Source organism: Uranotaenia lowii, chromosome 2 (assembly GCF_029784155.1).
Source record: "Uranotaenia lowii strain MFRU-FL chromosome 2, ASM2978415v1, whole genome shotgun sequence".
NCBI classification, from domain to species: Eukaryota; Metazoa; Arthropoda; class Insecta; order Diptera; family Culicidae; genus Uranotaenia; species Uranotaenia lowii.
In genome coordinates, this window is record NC_073692.1 from 84,873,276 (window position 1) to 84,893,070 (window position 19,795).

At 35.7% G+C, this 19,795-nt stretch overlaps 1 protein-coding gene and 1 pseudogene across 1 annotated transcript; one reads left to right on the forward strand and one right to left on the reverse strand.

Moving 5' to 3' along the window:
* Positions 1-764: 764 nt before the first annotated feature.
* LOC129741621 (facilitated trehalose transporter Tret1-like) lies at positions 765-2,273 on the forward strand (annotated as a pseudogene).
* Positions 2,274-15,795: 13,522 nt separating this feature from the next.
* LOC129747334 (facilitated trehalose transporter Tret1-like) lies at positions 15,796-17,435 on the reverse strand. Its single transcript, XM_055741489.1, has 2 exons — positions 17,301-17,435; positions 15,796-17,244 (listed from the first exon to the last, which is right to left on the reverse strand). The coding sequence occupies exons 1-2, from the start codon at positions 17,356-17,358 to the stop codon at positions 15,902-15,904; spliced, it is 1,401 nt and encodes a 466-aa protein (XP_055597464.1). The 5' UTR covers positions 17,359-17,435; the 3' UTR covers positions 15,796-15,901.
* Positions 17,436-19,795: the final 2,360 nt, after the last annotated feature.

Here is a 19,795-nt window from a genome sequence, read left to right on the forward strand (position 1 = left end):
TCAAGTCTCAGGTCTCAGGACTGAGGTCTCAGGTCTCAAGTCTCAGGTTCCATGTCTCAAGTCTCAGGTTCCATGTCTCAAGACGCAAGTCCCAGGACTCAGGTCTCAAGTCTCAGGTCTCATTTCTAGGAGCTCAGATACTATTTGGAATTGTTAAGAATACATCTAAGTATTCGACGGTAAGATTAAATTAGAGGCTTCAAAGAGAATTTTGTCCGTTATCTGCATATTCAGCAAGATAAAAAATCTGAAATCAAAAATTATATCCAACTTTGGCTTTTCTTAGCTGTATGTCACTTTTCAATAAACTAATTATCTTATCTCAAATTTTAGTTTTTCCGTTAATGTGATAACTATTTTCAAATTCTCAGTTCTTCTTTATTTCGGAATGATGATTTTGAGGATTTTGATGTGCGCTTCAGGTCACATTCACCCGAACAGCTTTTTAAGGTTGTCTTGAATACAGTACAATATGTTTTGGTTTTTTTGAAGCAACAAACCATTAATATCAAACAGATATAGTAAATCTTAAAATTTTGGTCTGTTTGGTGACCTACATACATAGTCAAAGCTCAATGCATCCAAAAAGTTGGACAAAACAGATGAGATCCCATATGTTTCACACCTTGCCCCAACCTTATCCAACTACATATCTCCAAGTATCGATGTAAAATTTTATGACAGCTATCTTTATTACCTTCGATAGTGTCAATAATTCGGTTGATCGGGTTCATCATTGGCATCGGCATCTGTTGTCAATCATTATGATTCCGATTGTCGTCAATCCGGAGCTATGGGATCAGTGCTACAGTTTTGGAATCGCTACCAAAATGAGTACCTCGCTGCTCTAGCAGGTTTAAATTTATATGTTTTTATTTTAGAACGTTCCTGCAATAATTTTCATTTTAATATTTCTAGCTACAATCTCATTGACAATGGTGTGGGCAGCTGGAGGTTGGACGTCTCCAGCGCTTCCCAAACTGATGGCTCCGGATTCGCCGATTGCAATAACTTCGGAGGAAAGTTCTTGGATTGCCTCGATAACGCCGATTGGAGCACTTTTTGGACCACTGGTAACTGGAATCTGTGTCGATAGGTTTGGACGGAAATGGACACTGTTCAGTACTTGTCTGCCGATAGTTGTGGCCTGGTTGCTGATTGGATTGGCCGATTCTGTGCTGTATCTGTACGTTGCCAGATTCTTGATGGGTCTGGCTTATGCCACTGTCTACGGAGCCGTTCCGATATATCTGGGTGAGATAGCATCGACACCGATTCGAGGCTCTTTCGGAGTATTGATGGCCCTTCAAGGAAAACTAGGGCATCTGGCTATCTTTGGCATTGGACCCTACGTGGAGTTTCGAACTCTTGCTTGGATATTCATGGTTTTACCTCTACTGTTTGGATTATGCTTTCTTTGGATGCCTGAAACACCTTACTATCTGATAGGGAAGAATAGATTATCAGAAGCGAAGAAAAGTCTGCATTGGTTCAGAAGATCCATAGATGTTTCCGAAGAGTTTGCTGAAATGAAAGCATCGGTGGAGCGCTCCAATCAAGAGAGTGGCAGCTGGTCAGATCTGTTTTCTTCGAAATATCGCAGCCATTTACGGATCACAATAATACTGACGATGGTTGTCGAGTTGTCAGGAATAAATGCAATCCGTGGCTACGCTCAGTTGATATTTGAGAAAATTTCCATCGATATAAGACCCGAAGAAATGTCGATCGTCCTGGGAGTGGTTCAATTTGCTTCGGTGATCATCCCCATATTTTTGGTAGATCGAATCGGACGTAGGCCTCTACTTCTCATATCAGCTTCCGGAACGTGCATTGGTCTTCTGTGTTGCACAGCGTATTTCGCACTAGATGAAGCGAAAAACTCAGCTGGCCTAGGATGGATAGCCTTCGCAGCTTTGATCCTCATTATAATCTTCAACGGCATCGGGCTGGCATCAGCCACCTTATCTTTGCTTAGCGAGCTGTTTCCCAAAAATATACGAGCATTTGCGACTGCCACGTTTGTTATGATGTCGGCCGTTCTCTCGTTTGCAGTTCTCAAGCTATTTCAAACTATGACTGATAACGTGGGCTCTTATCTGCCGTTCTCGTTGTTTTGTTTGAGTGAAGCCATCGGAGTGGCGTTAATTTACTTTTATGTTCCGGAGACGAAAGGTAAATCGTTGGACGAGATACAGCAAATGCTGATGAGAAAGTAGCAAAACACAAACGGTAAACACCAAAATAACAGCGTACACGATTGCATATCGTAAATTTGGCTTAAGCTTGAAAGACAACAAACCAGTAGTGTTGGAGGATTAAGGGCGTTTTACCAGAGTAGACAGTTGATAATAATCTTCGAAGAAAAAACCCTACCTAAATATTGACAATTTTGTTATTTACACCATCATCATGATGAAAAGTTTATTAAAACGCACGTCCCAATTATTCTAGCAAATTATTCTGATAAAATAATATAAATGTAAATATTTACAAGCTGACTATCCACATTGAAGTTTATTCATAAAAGATCCTAAGTGAAGCGTTACGTTTCTTTGAAAGATCCATCCATATCTATGTACATATGTAGAGGAGATAAGGGTGTATCGAGCACACGGGGCATAGTAAGAACGGCAATCAATTTTAAAAGGCGTTTTTACTTTAACTTGTTGACTCGAGGCGAACAGAGCATCATTCGGGGCACGATGGTCATTTTCTACAGTAGAATCTAGCAGCGAATTTAACTCAATGAAGTCAACTGAATTATAGAGCTACAGTTTGACTTGTTTCAATCTGATGATTTAGCCTATTAGTTTGGTGCCGAAGAGGCAATCAGAAGACTTGAGTTCAATTCATTGTCAGACGATTTTTTGTCTTTCTTACATAAAGGTATAGTTATCGGTCAATTAAGGAGATCATAATTAATGGGTCTTAGATATACCTTTATAGGTACCTATCAAATCAACTCGACGAGTTCTGACGATGTCTGTGTACTTGTGTGGATTAGTGTGAATTTTTGTAGGTTTTGTTCTCGACGTTTTTGTGAAACTGGACAGCACAATTAAAATTATTTTTATGTTAAAAAAATGGAAATTTTTTCTCTTCAATCTATACAAAAACAAACAAATAGTTCTAGCGAAGACGATGACGGGAGCAAACTTGCCGAAATCACAGAAAAATCTTTAATTTCACTGAATTGTAGACAAATTTTATCACAGAACACAGAATTTCGGAAATATTCACACATTTTACAGATTTTATTCGAATTTCTTTAATTATAATTTTTTGGACAACAGGAATTTTGGACCTTTAACTTTGTTTCGGGAAAACATGATCAGATTGGTAATGATTATTGATTTTTCTCAAGTAAAATGTAAAATTGACTTTATATTTCATAATTTTTCAAATAATTGTATGCTTTTTTCATCACAAAATTTTTGGGTTAAATCACCGATAGTCAGAATTTGTTTTCGCAAAAAACACATAAGTTTTTCGGCAACCTTGGTTGGGAATCCGAACCAGAGTGCCTCCAGTAGGGTGGGTGCATACTGAGGAAAAGTAGGCAAGGGGTACCAAAAGTTTCTCATTGGTGGGGGGTGGAGACGGTGCGCTTTTTGACAGCGAATTGTTCGCCTACCATGCCTACGATTACGATTGCCTGTCACAAGATGGACGATTCCGTGCATTGGTATAAGAACACACCTAGCTTTACCCGCCTTGAACCGAACTTTCGCTCGCAGAAGCCTATGGAAGATAATAACCAAACATAAACGCCACAAAGCCCTCCAGCAGTTAAAGCATTTTGGAAGCTTTTTTGAATCTATATATATATAAAAAGTAATTTCCGTTTGTTCGTTTGTATGTTTGTCTTCAATAGGCTCAGCTGCCTTAAGAGCTAGAGAGCTAAATTTGGCATGGGTGCTCATTAGGACCAGGAATGATGAAAAATGTTTTTAGATTTTCGGATGACCCCTTTTGAAGGCGGTCGTCCATACAACAACGGTTTTATTCCCCCGAACCAAAAGTCATGGCACCTATTTTGTGAACCCACTTTCGTTTCCGTTCGTTTCGTTGGCGGGATTATTTTCACCATCACCATGGGCAGGCTATTAGAAACAACCATCCAGAGCTCACATGTACTGGATAGCAAATCAAAGCTTGCTGAGCATTAAAAATTTTGTACCTTCTACTATTCAAAGCACGTGCTACCGGAACGAGATATTTGGATACAACAATAATAAGCCTACATTTTGATTGAAAAAAATAGCCTGTTAGGAATATATTGTCTAGAATAGTAGTTGCTTTCAAAGTGCTCTTTACCGCCGCTGGGAGGCTTTGAGGGTCAACCATTTTTATATTTATATTTTATGGCTGGTAAACGGTGGATAATGTGCAACTCGAGACCCCATAGTGGTCATATCACCTCTTATTCACAACTCCTATCTCTACCTCCCCGCGGTGCCGGCTGGGGTGCGAGTAACCTAAGCGGAGATCGGGTACCCAACCCCGGTGGATGCTTTGGTCGCATGCAGACTGAGAAGGTGGCCGCATGCGTCTGTTCCCCAGGTCAGGGGCGGCGTGCAACAACAACCGAGCGTCTGTTCTCCAGGTCAGGGGCGGCTCAAGCAGCGTCTGACTCGCAGCGAGCGGCTGAATTTATGAAATGCGGCTCCCGCCAGCTAAGTCCAAGATGGCAGCCCCATCGCGGGATAGGGACTTTAGGCTAACAACCTACTGCTCCTGATATCTTGTATTGTTACAGAAACTGAGAGAAGAAATAACCGAATTGGAACTTTGGCAACGACTTTTAGCATGAAAACACGGACTAGAATTGGAACTTGGAATGTTTTGACCCTTGCCCAGCCAGGAAAGCTGGCTCAACTTGCTAGAGAAGCTAGCCGCCTCAAGCTAGAGATATTGGGACTGAGCGAAGTCCGTTGGCCTAACACTGGAGAACACAAGACACAGTCCGGGCAAGTACTGCTTTACTCTGGCATACGAGGAGAACATGCTACTCGGGAACGAGGAGTTGGTTTCCTGTTAAGCCCGCAGGCCCATGCGGCCCTCATAAGATGGGAACCGATAAACGAAAGAATAATCGTAGCCAGATTCAGAACACGGGTAAGAAACCTTACAATGGTCCAGTGTTATGCGCCAACTGACGTTGCCGATTTGCAGGAGAAAGAGCAGTTTTACAGTCAATTGAACAGCGTGGTTGAGAGAATTCCGAAGGGTGACATTCAAATCCACTTAGGCGACTTCAACGCAAAGATTGGCTCCGATAATCAGGACTTTGAGCGCATCATGGGGCGCCATGGCCTAGGACAGATGAGCGAAAACGGAGAGCTGTTTGTAGAATTTTGTGGCAACAACAACATGGTGATCGGTGGATCGCTCTTCCCCCATCGACCAGCACATAAGGTCACTTGGGTATCCCGAGATGGCCGAACAGAAAATCAAATTGACCACATCTGCATCAGTCGAAAATGGAGAAGGAGCCTTCTTGATGTCCGCAACAAACGAAGCGCAGACATTGCATCTGACCATCGCCTCGTCCTTGGCGAGATACGACTGAGAGTTGCGCGTGTCCAACGGCGCGAGGAGAAAGTCGGGTGTCGATACGACGTCCGCCGGTTGGAGAATCCAGAGGTGAAAAGGGCATACGTTGAACAGCTAGAATCCCGAGCCTTGGAGTTGCCGACAGACGGAACAGTCGAAGAACAGTGGTGTGGAATCAAGAATGCCTTTATCACGACGAGCCATGGTACTCTCGGTAAAGTTCGTGGAAGAAGAAGTGAATGGATGTCGGATGAAACCTGGAGGATGATCGATGATCGGAGAAAGGCGAAAGTCGGAATTGAGCAGGCATGTACCGGGTCAGCCAAAGCAGCCACCCGCTTACGATATGCGGAGCTGGAAAAGGCAGTTAAACGAGCTTGTAGACGAGACAAGAGAGCCTGGACAAACTCCCTAGCCGAAGAGGGAGAAAGAGCCGCCGCCATTGGAGATATCCGATTATTATATGATATTTCTCGCCGCCTTAGTGGTGCAAGGACTAATGCAAGAATGCCGCTGAAAGACCGAGCAGGTCAGCTGCTGACAGATCGAACAGATCAGCTCAAGCGTTGGACTGAGCATTTTGAACAACTTTTCCGAGTTACAAATAGCAATGGCCAACAGAACCCGCAGCTCGAGGCGCCCACAGTAAGTCGCATAAATGGCGTCAACTCGGAAGCGCCCTCGCTGGCTGAAATAGAAGCGGTAATCAAAAACATGAAATCCAACAAAGCGCCTGGAATCGATTGCATTCCTGCTGAAATGCTCAAAGCCGACCCTGCCTTGTCAGCACAAATGTTGCACCGTCTTTTCGCTGACATCTGGGACCCTGCAACATTCCCGGCCGACTGGATGCAGGGTATCCTCGTAAAGGTCCCAAAGAAAGGAGACCTAACAGAGTGTGGTAACTGGCGTGGCATAACTTTGATCTGTACAACCCTCAAAGTACTCTGCAAAGTGATCCTGAACAGGATCCAGGAGAAAATCGACGCTACACTCCGACGGCAACAAGCTGGATTCCGATCCGGACGATCATGTGTGGACCACATCACAACGCTACGAATAATACTGGAACAAATCAACGAATTCCAGGACTCTCTTCTGCTGGTGTTCGTTGATTTCGAAAAAGCATTTGACCGACTGAACCACGAAAACATCTGGGCTGCTCTTAGACGACGAGGGGTCCCAGAGAAACTAGTCCATCTCATCGAAGCACAGTACGAGGCATTTTCGTGCAAGGTCTTGCACGACGGTGTCTTGTCCGAACCAATCCCGGTAACTGCTGGAGTGAAACAAGGATGTATTTTGTCACCGCTGCTTTTTCTTATCGTAATGGATGAGATCTTGACTGGATCGATTGACTGTAGACCAAACCGAGGATTACCGTGGAATGCTTCAACCATGGAGCAACTGAACGACCTTGACCTGGCAGACGATATTGTTTTGCTCGCCCAAACACAACAAGACATGCAGAGCAAACTCGACGACCTCACCGAAAGCTCCAAGGCAGCAGGTCTCAAAATCAATGTCGGAAAGACCAAGTCGATGGAAATCAATACAGAAAATCGTTCCAATTTCGTGGTAGCTGGACAACAGGTTGAGACAGTGGAGTGCTTCCAGTATCTTGGTAGCCAGATTACGCCTGATGGTGGTACCAAGAAGGACATCGAAACCCGGATCAGAAAAGCCCGATTTGCGTTTGCGAGTCTCCGAAACATCTGGCGGTCACGCCAGATCTCTCTACGAACTAAGATCCGAATCTTCAACTCAAACGTCAAATCCGTATTGCTGTACGGGTGTGAAACTTGGTGCACATATGCGGTGACGACGCGAAAACTGCAAGTTTTTGTGAATCGCTGCCTGCGGAACATCATCCGCGCTTGGTGGCCTGGCAACTGGATCTCAAACGTTGAACTTCATCGCCGGTGTCATCAAAAGGCGCTAGAAATCGAGATTCGGGAACGTAAGTGGAGATGGATTGGGCACACGCTGCGAAGAGATGAAAACGAGATTTGCAGAGAGGCGCTTGACTGGAATCCAGATGGGCATCGAAGAAGAGGCAGGCCCAAAAGCTCATGGCGGCGAAGTCTAGCCGCTGAAATCCGCACAGTTGACGAGAACCTTGGCTGGCAGCAAGTGAAGACGATGGCTCCGGATCGCCAGCAGTGGAGATCTTTTATCTCAGCCCTATGCGCCGGTCAATCGGCGCTGGACCCTTAGGTAGGTAGGTAGGTATTTTTATATTTTTGGAATTCCTCATAGAGAATGAAAAATTTTTTAGATTTAGAGTTATAAGTTCAAGGCGGCGATTTAAACGCTTCAATTGGAATTTTAATGGGAATAAATTGATAAGATAATAAAATTTGAGGTTTTGAGTTTTGTACAATTCGATTTCACTGACCAATTTCTAACTTTTGAGTTATCATTGATGCCCAATGTTGCCGATCCTACCATCTATTAATGGGATGTTAGTGTCCATGAAAAAATAATAGAACTAAAAAAAACCTCTTTCATAATATAAAAATGGTGTTTTCTAGATGATTTGTTTTTGATAACTTCAAAAAGCTATTAGTAGAACTTTCAACATTTAAGATAAACTAATAATAAAACAGTGCGAAATTGAAATTGAAAACATGCAAAGTGAGATTTCAACATGCTTCAACAAAGTTCGGAGGTTTTTTAAGAAATTTCTAAGTAAATGAAACTTAAATATACCATTTTAAAGGGAGATCATCCATATTGAAAAATGGGATAACCTTGAACAGATATTTTCATTAGATAGGGGATGGAAAAGATTAAAAAGCGGTTTATTCTTTTGGAATAACTATTAGGCCAAATCTATTCAAGCTTCCTAAGAAATGATGGTTGTAGAAATTGTTTTTCATGAAAGGATGAAGGATTGGGATGAAAATTTGTACACGAGAGTTTTGAGGGACGGGCAATCGATTTCAGGTATTGAATTCAGTGTAAGGGGCCGGTAAAAGGTGGGTGTACATATTAACGTTTCAATATTTTTGCAATATCGTCGTTACCATACATCGGATTGGGATGAAAATTGGCACTGGGAAGTTTTCAGGGACGGAAAATCGATTATAGATGTTAGATGTTTTGCCAGGGGTCTACGACAGAAGTCGTCAATTATTTTTTTACTGCTTTGAGCTATATTTACGTTACTATTCAATAGATTGCTTTGAAAATTTGCTCACGGGAGTTTTGAGGAAAGGAAATTGATTTCAATATCAAAGATTGTATGAGAGGCCACCGAAAGAGGCTTAACTTTTTGGCAATATTTGCGTTGTTATGAAACTGTCGAATCGAAATTCATACACGGGAGTTTTTTGGCACGTTCAATTGATTTCTGATTTCAAATTTAGTAGCAGGCGACAGAAAAGTGAACGTCCAATATTTTTGCAATAATAACTAAACAATAATTTCGGAAGTGCATCTGGAAAATGCATGGCAAACTGTTCATGACGTATTCCAAGTTGAAAGCGAAACGGAGTTCGTATGGGATCAGCTAGTATGTATATAATTAAAAGGGAATAATGGCATTTTTTTTATTAGTTATTGAGAAATATTTTGTTATGAGAAACTGCTTGTAAGACAAGCTGAAGGAAAAAATAGATGTTTTAAGAAATTTACGAAAGTGTGCGAAAAAATAGTTCTCACAAAAAAGCAGATATTTCAGAAAAACATTAAAAAAAAATGAAATACGACACTTGAATGAATCTATAAAAATCTGAACTATTTTGAAAACTTTTCCATCACTATAATTTTTTTTTAAAACTGACAAAATAGAAAAAATACACGAAATAGACAAAATTGACAAAATTGACAAAATTGACAAAATTGACAAAATTGAAAAAATTGACAAAATTGACAAAATTGACAAAATTGACAAAATTGACAAAATTGACAAAATTGACAAAATTGACAAAATTGACCAAATTGACAAAATTGACAAAATTGACAATATTGACAAAATAAACAAAATTGACAAAATTGACAAAATTGACAAACTTGACAAAATTGACAAAATTGACAAAATTGACAAAATTGACAAAATTGACAAAATTGACAAAATTGACAAAATTGACAAAATTGACAAAATTGACAAACTTGACAAAATTGACAAAATTGACAAAATTGACAAAATTGACAAAATTGACAAAATTGACAAAATTGACAAAATTGACAAAATTGACAAAATTGACAAAATTGACAAAATTGACAAAATTGACAAAATTGACAAAATTGACAAAATTGACAAAATTGACAAAATTAACAAAATTGACAAAATTGACAAACTTGACAAAATTGACAAAATTGACAAAATTGACAAAATTGACAAAATTGACAAAATTGACAAAATTGACAAAATTGACAAAATTGACAAAATTGACAAAATTGACAAAATTGACAAAATTGACAGAATTGACAAAATTGACAAAATTGACAAAATTGACAAAATTGACAAAATTGACAAAATTGACAAAATTGACAAAATTGACAAAATTGACAAAATTGACAAAATTGACAAAATTGACAAAATTGACAAAATTGACAAAATTGACAAAATTAACAAAATTGACAAAATTGACAAAATTGACAAAACTGACAAAATTGACAAAATTGACAAAATTGACAAAATTGACAAAATTGACAAAATTGACAAAATTGACAAAATTGACAAAATTGACAAAATTGACAAAATTGACAAAATTGACAAAATTGACAAAATTGACAAAATTGACAAAATTGACAAAATTGACAAAATTGACAAAATTGACAAAATTGACAACATTGACAAAATTGACAAAATTGACCAATATGACAAAATAAACAAAATTGACAAAATTGACAAAATTGACAAAATTGACAAAATTGACAAAATTGACAAAATTGACAAAATTGACAAAATTGACAAAATTGACAAAATTGACAAAATTGACAAAATTAACAAAATTGACAAAATTGACAAAATTGACAAAATTGACAAAATTGACAAAATTGACAAAATTGACAAAATTGAAAAAATTGACAAAATTGACAAAATTGACAAAATTGACAAAATTGACAAAATTGACAAAATAGACAAAATAAACGAAATTGACAAAATTGACAAAATTGACAAAATTGACAAAATTGACAAAATTGACAAAATTGACAAAATTGACAAAATTGACAAAATTGACAAAATTGACAAAATTGACAAAATTGACAAAATTGACAAAATTGACAAAATTGACAAAATTGACAAAATTGACAAAATTGACAAAATTGACAAAATTGACAAAATTGACAAAATTGACAAAATTGACAAAATTGACAAAATTGACAAAATTGACAAAATTGACAAAATTGACAAAATTGGCAAAATTGACAAAATTGACAAAATTGACAAAATTGACAAAATTGACAAAATTGACAAAAATGACAAAATTGACATAATTGACAAAATTGACAAAATTGACAAAATTGACAAAATTGACAAAATTGACACAATTGACACAATTGACAAAATTGACAAAATTGACAAAATTGACAAAATTGACAAAATTGACAAAATTGACAAAATTGACAAAATTGACAAAATTGACAAAATTGATAAAATTGACAAAATTGACAAAATTGACAAAATTGACAAAATTGACAAAATTGACAAAATTGACAAAATTGACAAAATTGACAAAATTGACAAAATTGACAAAATTGACAAAATTGACAAAATCGACAAAATTGACAAAATTGACAAAATTGACAAAATTGACAAAATTGACACAATTGACACAATTGACAAAATTGACAAAATTGACAAAATTGACAAAATTGACAAAATTGACAAAATTGACAAAATTGACAAAATTGACAAAATTGACAAAATTGACAAAATTGACAAAATTGACAAAATTGACAAAATTGACACAATTGACACAATTGACAAAATTGACAAAATTGACAAAATTGACAAAATTGACAAAATTGACAAAATTGACAAAATTGACAAAATTGACAAAATTGACAAAATTGACAAAATTGACGAAATTGACAAAATTGACCAAATTGACAAAATTGACAAAATTGACAAAATTGACAAAATAAACAAAATTGACAAAATTGACAAAATTGACAAACTTGACAAAATTGACAAAATTGACAAAATTGACAAAATTGACAAAATTGACAAAATTGACAAAATTGACAAAATTGACAAAATTGACAAAATTGACAAAATTGACAAAATTGACAAAATTGACAAAATTGACAAAATTGACAAAAATGACAAAATTGACAAAAATGACAAAAATGACAAAAATGACAAAAATGACAAAAATGACAAAAATGACAAAAATGACAAAAATGACAAAAATGACAAAAATGACAAAAATGACAAAAATGACAAAAATGACAAAAATGACAAAAATGACAAAAATGACAAAAATGACAAAAATGACAAAAATGACAAAAATGACAAAAATGACAAAAATGACAAAAATGACAAAAATGACAAAAATGACCAAAATGACCAAAATGACAAAAATGGCAAAAATGACAAAAATGACAAAAATGACAAAAATGACAAAAATGACAAAAATGACAAAAATGACAAAAATGACAAAAATGACAAAAATGACAAAAATGACAAAAATGACAAAAATGACAAAAATGACAAAAATGACAAAAATGACAAAAATGACAAAAATGACCAAAATGACAAAAATGACAAAAATGACAAAAATGACAAAAATGACAAAAATGACAAAAATGACAAAAATGACAAAAATGACAAAAATGACAAAAATGACAAAAATGACAAAAATGACAAAAATGACAAAAATGACAAAAATGACAAAAATGACAAAAATGACAAAAATGACAAAAATGACAAAAATGACAAAAATGACAAAAATGACAAAAATGACAAAAATGACAAAAATGACAAAAATGACAAAAATGACAAAAATGACAAAAATGACAAAAATGACAAAAATGACAAAAATGACAAAAATGACAAAAATGACAAAAATGACAAAAATGACAAAAATAACAAAAATGACAAAAATGACAAAAATGACAAAAATGACAAACATGACAAAAATGACAAAAATGACAAAAAAGACAAAAATGACAAAAATGACAATAATGACAAAAATGACAAAAATGACAAAAATGACAAAAATGACAAAAATGACAAAAATGACAAAAAATGACAAAAATGACAAAAATGACAAAAATGACAAAAATGACAAAAATGACAAAAATGACAAAAACGACAAAAATGACTAAAATGACAAAAATGACAAAAATGACAAAAATGACAAAAATGACAAAAATGACAAAAATGACAAAAATGACAAAAATGACAAAAATGACAAAAATGACAAAAATGACAAAAATGACAAAAATGACAAAAATGACAAAAATGACAAAAATGACAAAAATGACAAAAATGACAAAAATGACAAAAATGACAAAAATGACAAAAATGACAAAAATGACAAAAATGACAAAAATGACAAAAATGACAAAAATGACAAAAATGACAAAAATGACAAAAATGACAAAAATGACAAAAATGACAAAAATGACAAAAATGACAAAAATGACAAAAATGACAAAAATGACAAAAATGACAAAAATGACAAAAATGACAAAAATGACAAAAATGACAAAAATGACAAAAATGACAAAAATGACAAAAATGACAAAAATGACAAAAATGACAAAAATGACAAAAATGACAAAAATGACAAAAATGACAAAAATGACAAAAATGACAAAAATGACAAAAATGACAAAAATGACAAAAATGACAAAAATGACAAAAATGACAAAAATGACAAAAATGACAAAAATGACAAAAATGACAAAAATGACAAAAATGACAAAAATGACAAAAATGACAAAAATGACAAAAATGACAAAAATGACAAAAATGACAAAAATGACAAAAATGACAAAAATGACAAAAATGACAAAAATGACAAAAATGACAAAAATGACAAAAATGACAAAAATGACAAAAATGACAAAAATGACAAAAATGACAAAAATGACAAAAATGACAAAAATGACAAAAATGACAAAAATGACAAAAATGACAAAAATGACAAAAATGACAAAAATGACAAAAATGACAAAAATGACAAAAATGACAAAAATGACAAAAATGACAAAAATGACAAAAATGACAAAAATGACAAAAATGACAAAAATGACAAAAATGACAAAAATGACAAAAATGACAAAAATGACAAAAATGACAAAAATGACAAAAATGACAAAAATGACAAAAATGACAAAAATGACAAAAATGACAAAAATGACAAAAATGACAAAAATGACAAAAATGACAAAAATGACAAAAATGACAAAAATGACAAAAATGACAAAAATGACAAAAATGACAAAAATGACAAAAATGACAAAAATGACAAAAATGACAAAAATGACAAAAATGACAAAAATGACAAAAATGACAAAAATGACAAAAATGACAAAAATGACAAAAATGACAAAAATGACAAAAATGACAAAAATGACAAAAATGACAAAAATGACAAAAATGACAAAAATGACAAAAATGACAAAAATGACAAAAAATGACAAAAAATGACAAAAATGACAAAAATGACAAAAATGACAAAAATGACAAAAATGACAAAAATGACAAAAATGACAAAAATGACAAAAATGACAAAAATGACAAAAATGACAAAAATGACAAAAATGACAAAAATGACAAAAATGACAAAAATGACAAAAATGACAAAAATGACAAAAATGACAAAAATGACAAAAATGACAAAAATGACAAAAATGACAAAAATGACAAAAATGACAAAAATGACAAAAATGACAAAAATGACAAAAATGACAAAAATGACAAAAATGGCAAAAATGGCAAAAATGACAAAAATGACAAAAATGACAAAAATGACAAAAATGACAAAAATGACAAAAATGACAAAAATGACAAAAATGACAAAAATGACAAAAATGACAAAAATGACAAAAATGACAAAAATGACAAAAATGACAAAAATGATAAAAATTACAAAAATTACAAAAATTACAAAAATTACAAAAATTACAAAAATTACAAAAATTACAAAAATTACAAAAATTACAAAAATTACAAAAATTACAAAAATTACAAAAATTACAAAAATTACAAAAATTACAAAAATTACAAAAATTACAAAAATTACAAAATTAAAAAAAATTACAAAAATGACAAAAATTACAAAAAATACAAAAATTACAAAAATTACAAAAATTACAAAAATGACCAAAATTACAAAAATTACAAAAATGACAAAAATGACAAAAATTATAAAATTGACAAAATTTACAAAATGAAAAATTCTGACATTTTAAAATTGACAAAATTTGTGATATCTAAGTTCATTTGATTGATCTCTGTACCCTTCGATGCAGATTTTTTTTCTCTAGGAGTTCTTATTTTACAAAGTTATTTTTTTCAATATTTTCCTTTCCTTCATTTGAGAGGTCGAATTATTTGAAACATATGGTTGGATATTTGTTTTAAATTGAATTCCTAATATTATCATATGCTGTGATTCCAAAAAGAGTAAATTCAGTCTGATTTTAAAGTTATAGATACGGAATCATACAAGATATTACAGAATCCAGTCATTAAAAATCTCCAAAAAGCTGCAAGTTATGTTATTTTTGTAAAGAAAAAAAAATTCTTATTACTTTTATCCTATAGTTAAAAAATAATCATTTAATTGAATCTCGATTTATTAAATTCATTTTGGATTTACTGCGTTCAGGTTTTCCAATCCTTATTCAGAATTTATAAATCTATTATTTATTTATTATTTTGCGTAATATGTATCCAAATATAGTTTACAGGCTGAAAGAAAGCAACAATCCACTGTTATGTGTATTAAATCGGTTTTTTTATGTTGGCATTAATTATCTAGTAAGATGAAAATCCCATAATCACCGTTTCTTGTTTCTCTTGAATGTAGTTGTCATGCATAATTTTGCTGGGGAGCTTGAGTCTTTATGCTAGTAGTGATTTTCCAATCACATAATCTTTGGTGCAGTACACTTTTCAGTGCATTTTTGGCATGGAGTTAGGTATTGAAATTTCACAACCTCTTCTTTTGTTTCGGATTATACAACTTATATTTCTTCATATGAACGCAACATTTTCAAGATTTTGTATATCATCAGATTTATTTATTCTAAAATGGTATCATGACATTAAATAGCTAGGAAAATATGAAATCATGAGATTGTCGTTGTGCTGTTGTCTTCTTCTTGTTTTTCTGTATTTTGTAACTATAATCATTTCAAGCTCAAAAATAATTCAACACTCGCCTTTCACTTCACCTTTTTCACTTTTTTCTTTCCTGGCGGCGTCAAACATCCGTTGTATCTCGCCAAATGATTTCCCCTTAGTTTCCAAAACATTAAAATAGATTAGAACGGTATTTATCGCTTGACATACGGTGTACATTGCAAAGGGCAAATAAGTCCCAACTGAATCTACCATCACTTGGAATAACCTGGTAACTGAAAAAGTTAAAATGGCTCCCATCATGATGAAGGTTGCATTTGAGTAGGCTCTCAAGTGTTTGGGGAATATTTCACCCAAAATGGAAAGTGATATCGAGGACAGCCCAAGGCCATAGGTTATAAAAATTAGGAGGAATGCTATAAATGCAACATATCCAAGAGCTTTGGATTCGCCATTTGCATCGAAGGCAAAGTAGAGAGCGCACAAAAGAGTACCGATGCAAGTGCCCACCGTAGAAATGAGCAGCAAAGGTCGACGACCCATTCGTTCGACCAAAAACATTGGCACTAGAGCTGTCAAAAGCTGAACAACTCCCAACAGAATCGACATTTCTTCGGGCTTCAAGTCGATCGCGATGTTTTCGAATATCTTCTGTGCATAGCTGCGCACTACTGAAATGCCCGAAAGTTCCGCAGCTGTAATCAAAATAATGAGGATGCTCATCTGTTTTCGATACGGAGCCGAAAATAGTTCCCTGAATGATCCAGTTTGACTTTTGGAGAAGTCCAAGGAAGCTTGCATAACGGCCAGCTCTTTCGAAACTTCCTTCTCTCTTCGCAACCATCGGAGGCTTGATTCGGCCTTGGAGTTATTGTTTCTGCCTAGATGAAAGTAGGGCGTGTCTGGCATCCACACGAAACAACCAACAAATACGAAGGGAGCAACCAGGAAAACCCATGCCATTGTCCGGAACTCCAGATAAGGTCCAACTCCATAAATTGTCAAATGACCTAGACGGCCAAGAATGGAATTAAGAGTCCCAATCGATCCACGGACTGAGTCCGATGCAACTTCGTTGAGATAAACCGACACCGTTGAGTACGCAATTCCATAAGACAGTCCGAACAGTGTCCGCGATGCGTACAGATATCCGAAACTATCACCCGTTCCGACGAGAATCCAGCCTACCGTAACGGGAGCAAAAGTTGCCATTAGGGTCCATTTTCGACCAATCCGATCGGCACAATAAGCTGCCAACAAGGGTCCAAGGAAAGCTCCAACCGATTCCAGAGCCACGAACCAGGAACCTTGGGTAGGAGTGATCGGAATCGGAGAATCTTCGGCCGTGAGCTTAGCCAATGCAGGAGACGCCCATCCGGTAGTGGTTACAACCATGAAGAGCGAAAGCGTGGCTGCAACGATTTTTAGCACCGGTTAGTAAACGTTATTCAAAACCAATCGAACAAACCTGCTATGGATGCGAGATACTCGTTCCGATATTTTTGCAACACACGGAGCACCGCCATTCTGGAAGCTTTTCCGCGGGCAGCTGCACACGCCAATTCGCGAATAACAATGTGAATCAAAACAGCAGAAAATCGCCAATTCATATACCTCAGGACGCTCTGATAAGGAAGTTTGAGAAAGACAAGCTTTAATCACATAGTAACCAATCACCATGTCTGTTTTATAACCAGGTATGAATTTTTGGAATTGAATTATTGTTAAGTTTCATTGCAATGAATCAATACTATTTAAATTGTAAAATCTCATATGGTGGAAAATAAGTAATTTTGTTTATGTTTTTTAAATTTAAAAAATTTGAAGATTTTTCAAAACCATTCAAGATTTGAAAAAACACAACTGACACACTTCCACAACCGAGAAGACGATAATATTATCTTCTGGCTCTATTTTTGTCGACCCGTTTAGATGACCTAGGTCATTAGGCAGAGGGATGATCATAGAATGAGTTATTCGAGGAGTGATTGTTTAGGAGCAGGTGTTGTGTTTGTCGTTATCTTAAGTTGATATCGAAAAAAGGTGCCGCAAATCGCATGATTTTTGGCACGTGGAGCACGTAAACCAAATTGCACTTCGTTTCATTTGAATAGTAAGCCTTTAACAGATTTTTGTTGAATTACTTGATGATTAAAGGGTGTCCCCGATGAAATTGCCTCAGCCCGTGGCATAGAGGATAGCCTTCAAGTCTTCTAAGCCAGCGGGTATGAGATCGAATCCCGATCACGGCATACAAAGTACACTTTCTCGTGGGTTGGTGGGTTTAGCATTTGTAAGATGCTCGCCATCATATCCTCGAAAGATGTACGCTTAGAGTTGAAAAAAATGGAATCTCTTAGAGGAAACATCAAATTTCATTGAGATCCTGTTTGTATTTGTGTTCGTTTTTCTCTAAAAAAAATTGCCTCACTATGAACTTGCTCTTACTTTTTATCCGTTGGGTACAATTGAATGAAAATTTAAGTAGATTTTGTTCATAGTGCATTGTTTACGTTCAGCAAGTTTTAAATTCCTGTGATCAAAACTCACAGAAATGGAGTCGAAAGAACAGCTCGTGCGTGATAAAATCTTGCGCATTCATCACGAGAACAAGGATATCTCGCATCGTTCCATCGCTAAAACGTTGGGAATCTCGAATTTCACTGTGTCGCGAATGATTGAGCGATTCGAGGAACAATTGAACGCCGATCGAAAGCCCAGAAGTGAAAAAGTGTTCCGTACAACACCAAAAATCACAACCACGTAGTTGGGGTCTTCAACCGTAACCCGAACGCCTCCGTTCGGGATGTTTCTAAGAAGCTGCACCTAAGCCAAAGTTTTGGCCAGAAGGCCAAAACACAGGCTGGGCTTTGAACGTTCAAGGTACAAAAGGACCCTAATCGCGACGAGAAGCAGAACAAGTCCGCCAAAACCCGTGCCAGGACGTTGTACCTCAACATGCTGACGAAAGTTGAATGCTGCTGCATCATAGACGACGAAACGTATGTGAAGGCCGACTTAAAACAGAACTCTGGCAATCTGTTTATCACGGCCAAGGATAAGTTCAGCGTTCCGGAGCATGTCCGCACTCAGAAGATGTCCAAATTTGCGAGTGAATTCCTTGTTTCGCAAGCCAACTCACGTGTGGGAATAGGAGTGCACCTTTTGTGACCCAGGACACAATGAACGGACAGGAGTACATGAAAGAGTGCCTCCAGAAGCGGCTGCTAGCTTTCCTGAAGGCCCACAACGTCCCAACAATCTTCTGGCCAAATTTGGCCTCATGCCACTACTCCAAGGAAGTGCTGAAGTGGTATGCAGACAATAAGGTCATTTCGTGCCGAAAATGTTCAACCTTCCCAAATTTCCCGAGCTCGGCACCATCGTGAAGTGTTGGGCGATTATGAAACAGCACCACCTTTAACGACCCAAAGTAGTGAAAACAGTCGAGGAACTGAAGGAAATATGGGTTTACATGTAAAAAACCTGGCCGGGGTTAAGGCCAAGGTGCGGGCATTTGCGTATTGACTGTAAATAAAGTACGAGTAAAATTATGAAGTTTAATAGATATTTTTCAATCCCTGAAAATTTTATGGTTTTCGGATGAAAATTCGAATTTTGCGAATCAAATTTTTGTGTGGCAGTTTCATCGTAGACACCTTTACTTGAAAAAGATCTTCTAGAAATACGTCATCTGATTATAACGTTTAAAAAAAAATCGAATAAAGAACATGAAGGGCATTAAAAAGAAATAATATAAATAAATAAATAAAATAATCATTCAACCACCGACAGCCTCCTAAACAAGACGCGTGTGAAGTAAACCGGAGACAGTTAAGTTCGGGTGAAAAGTTAATTTTTTGGAAAATGTTTTATTTTTTGCACCTGATTTGAGTTTAGTGCATAGCAATTATTCTAGAGAAAAAACTTTGTTCCATCACTTGTTTTATTCCGTCCATTAAT

Bases quoted from the DNA above. Each gene is read 5' to 3' on its own strand.
- LOC129747334 (XM_055741489.1), bottom strand. From the start codon at position 17,358: ATGGCGGTGCTCCGTGTGTTGCAAAAATATCGGAACGAGTATCTCGCA. The intron at 17,245-17,300 runs GTTTGTTCGATT...AAATCGTTGCAG, and splicing joins GTATCTCGCATCCATAGCAG to CCACGCTTTCGCTCTTCATG.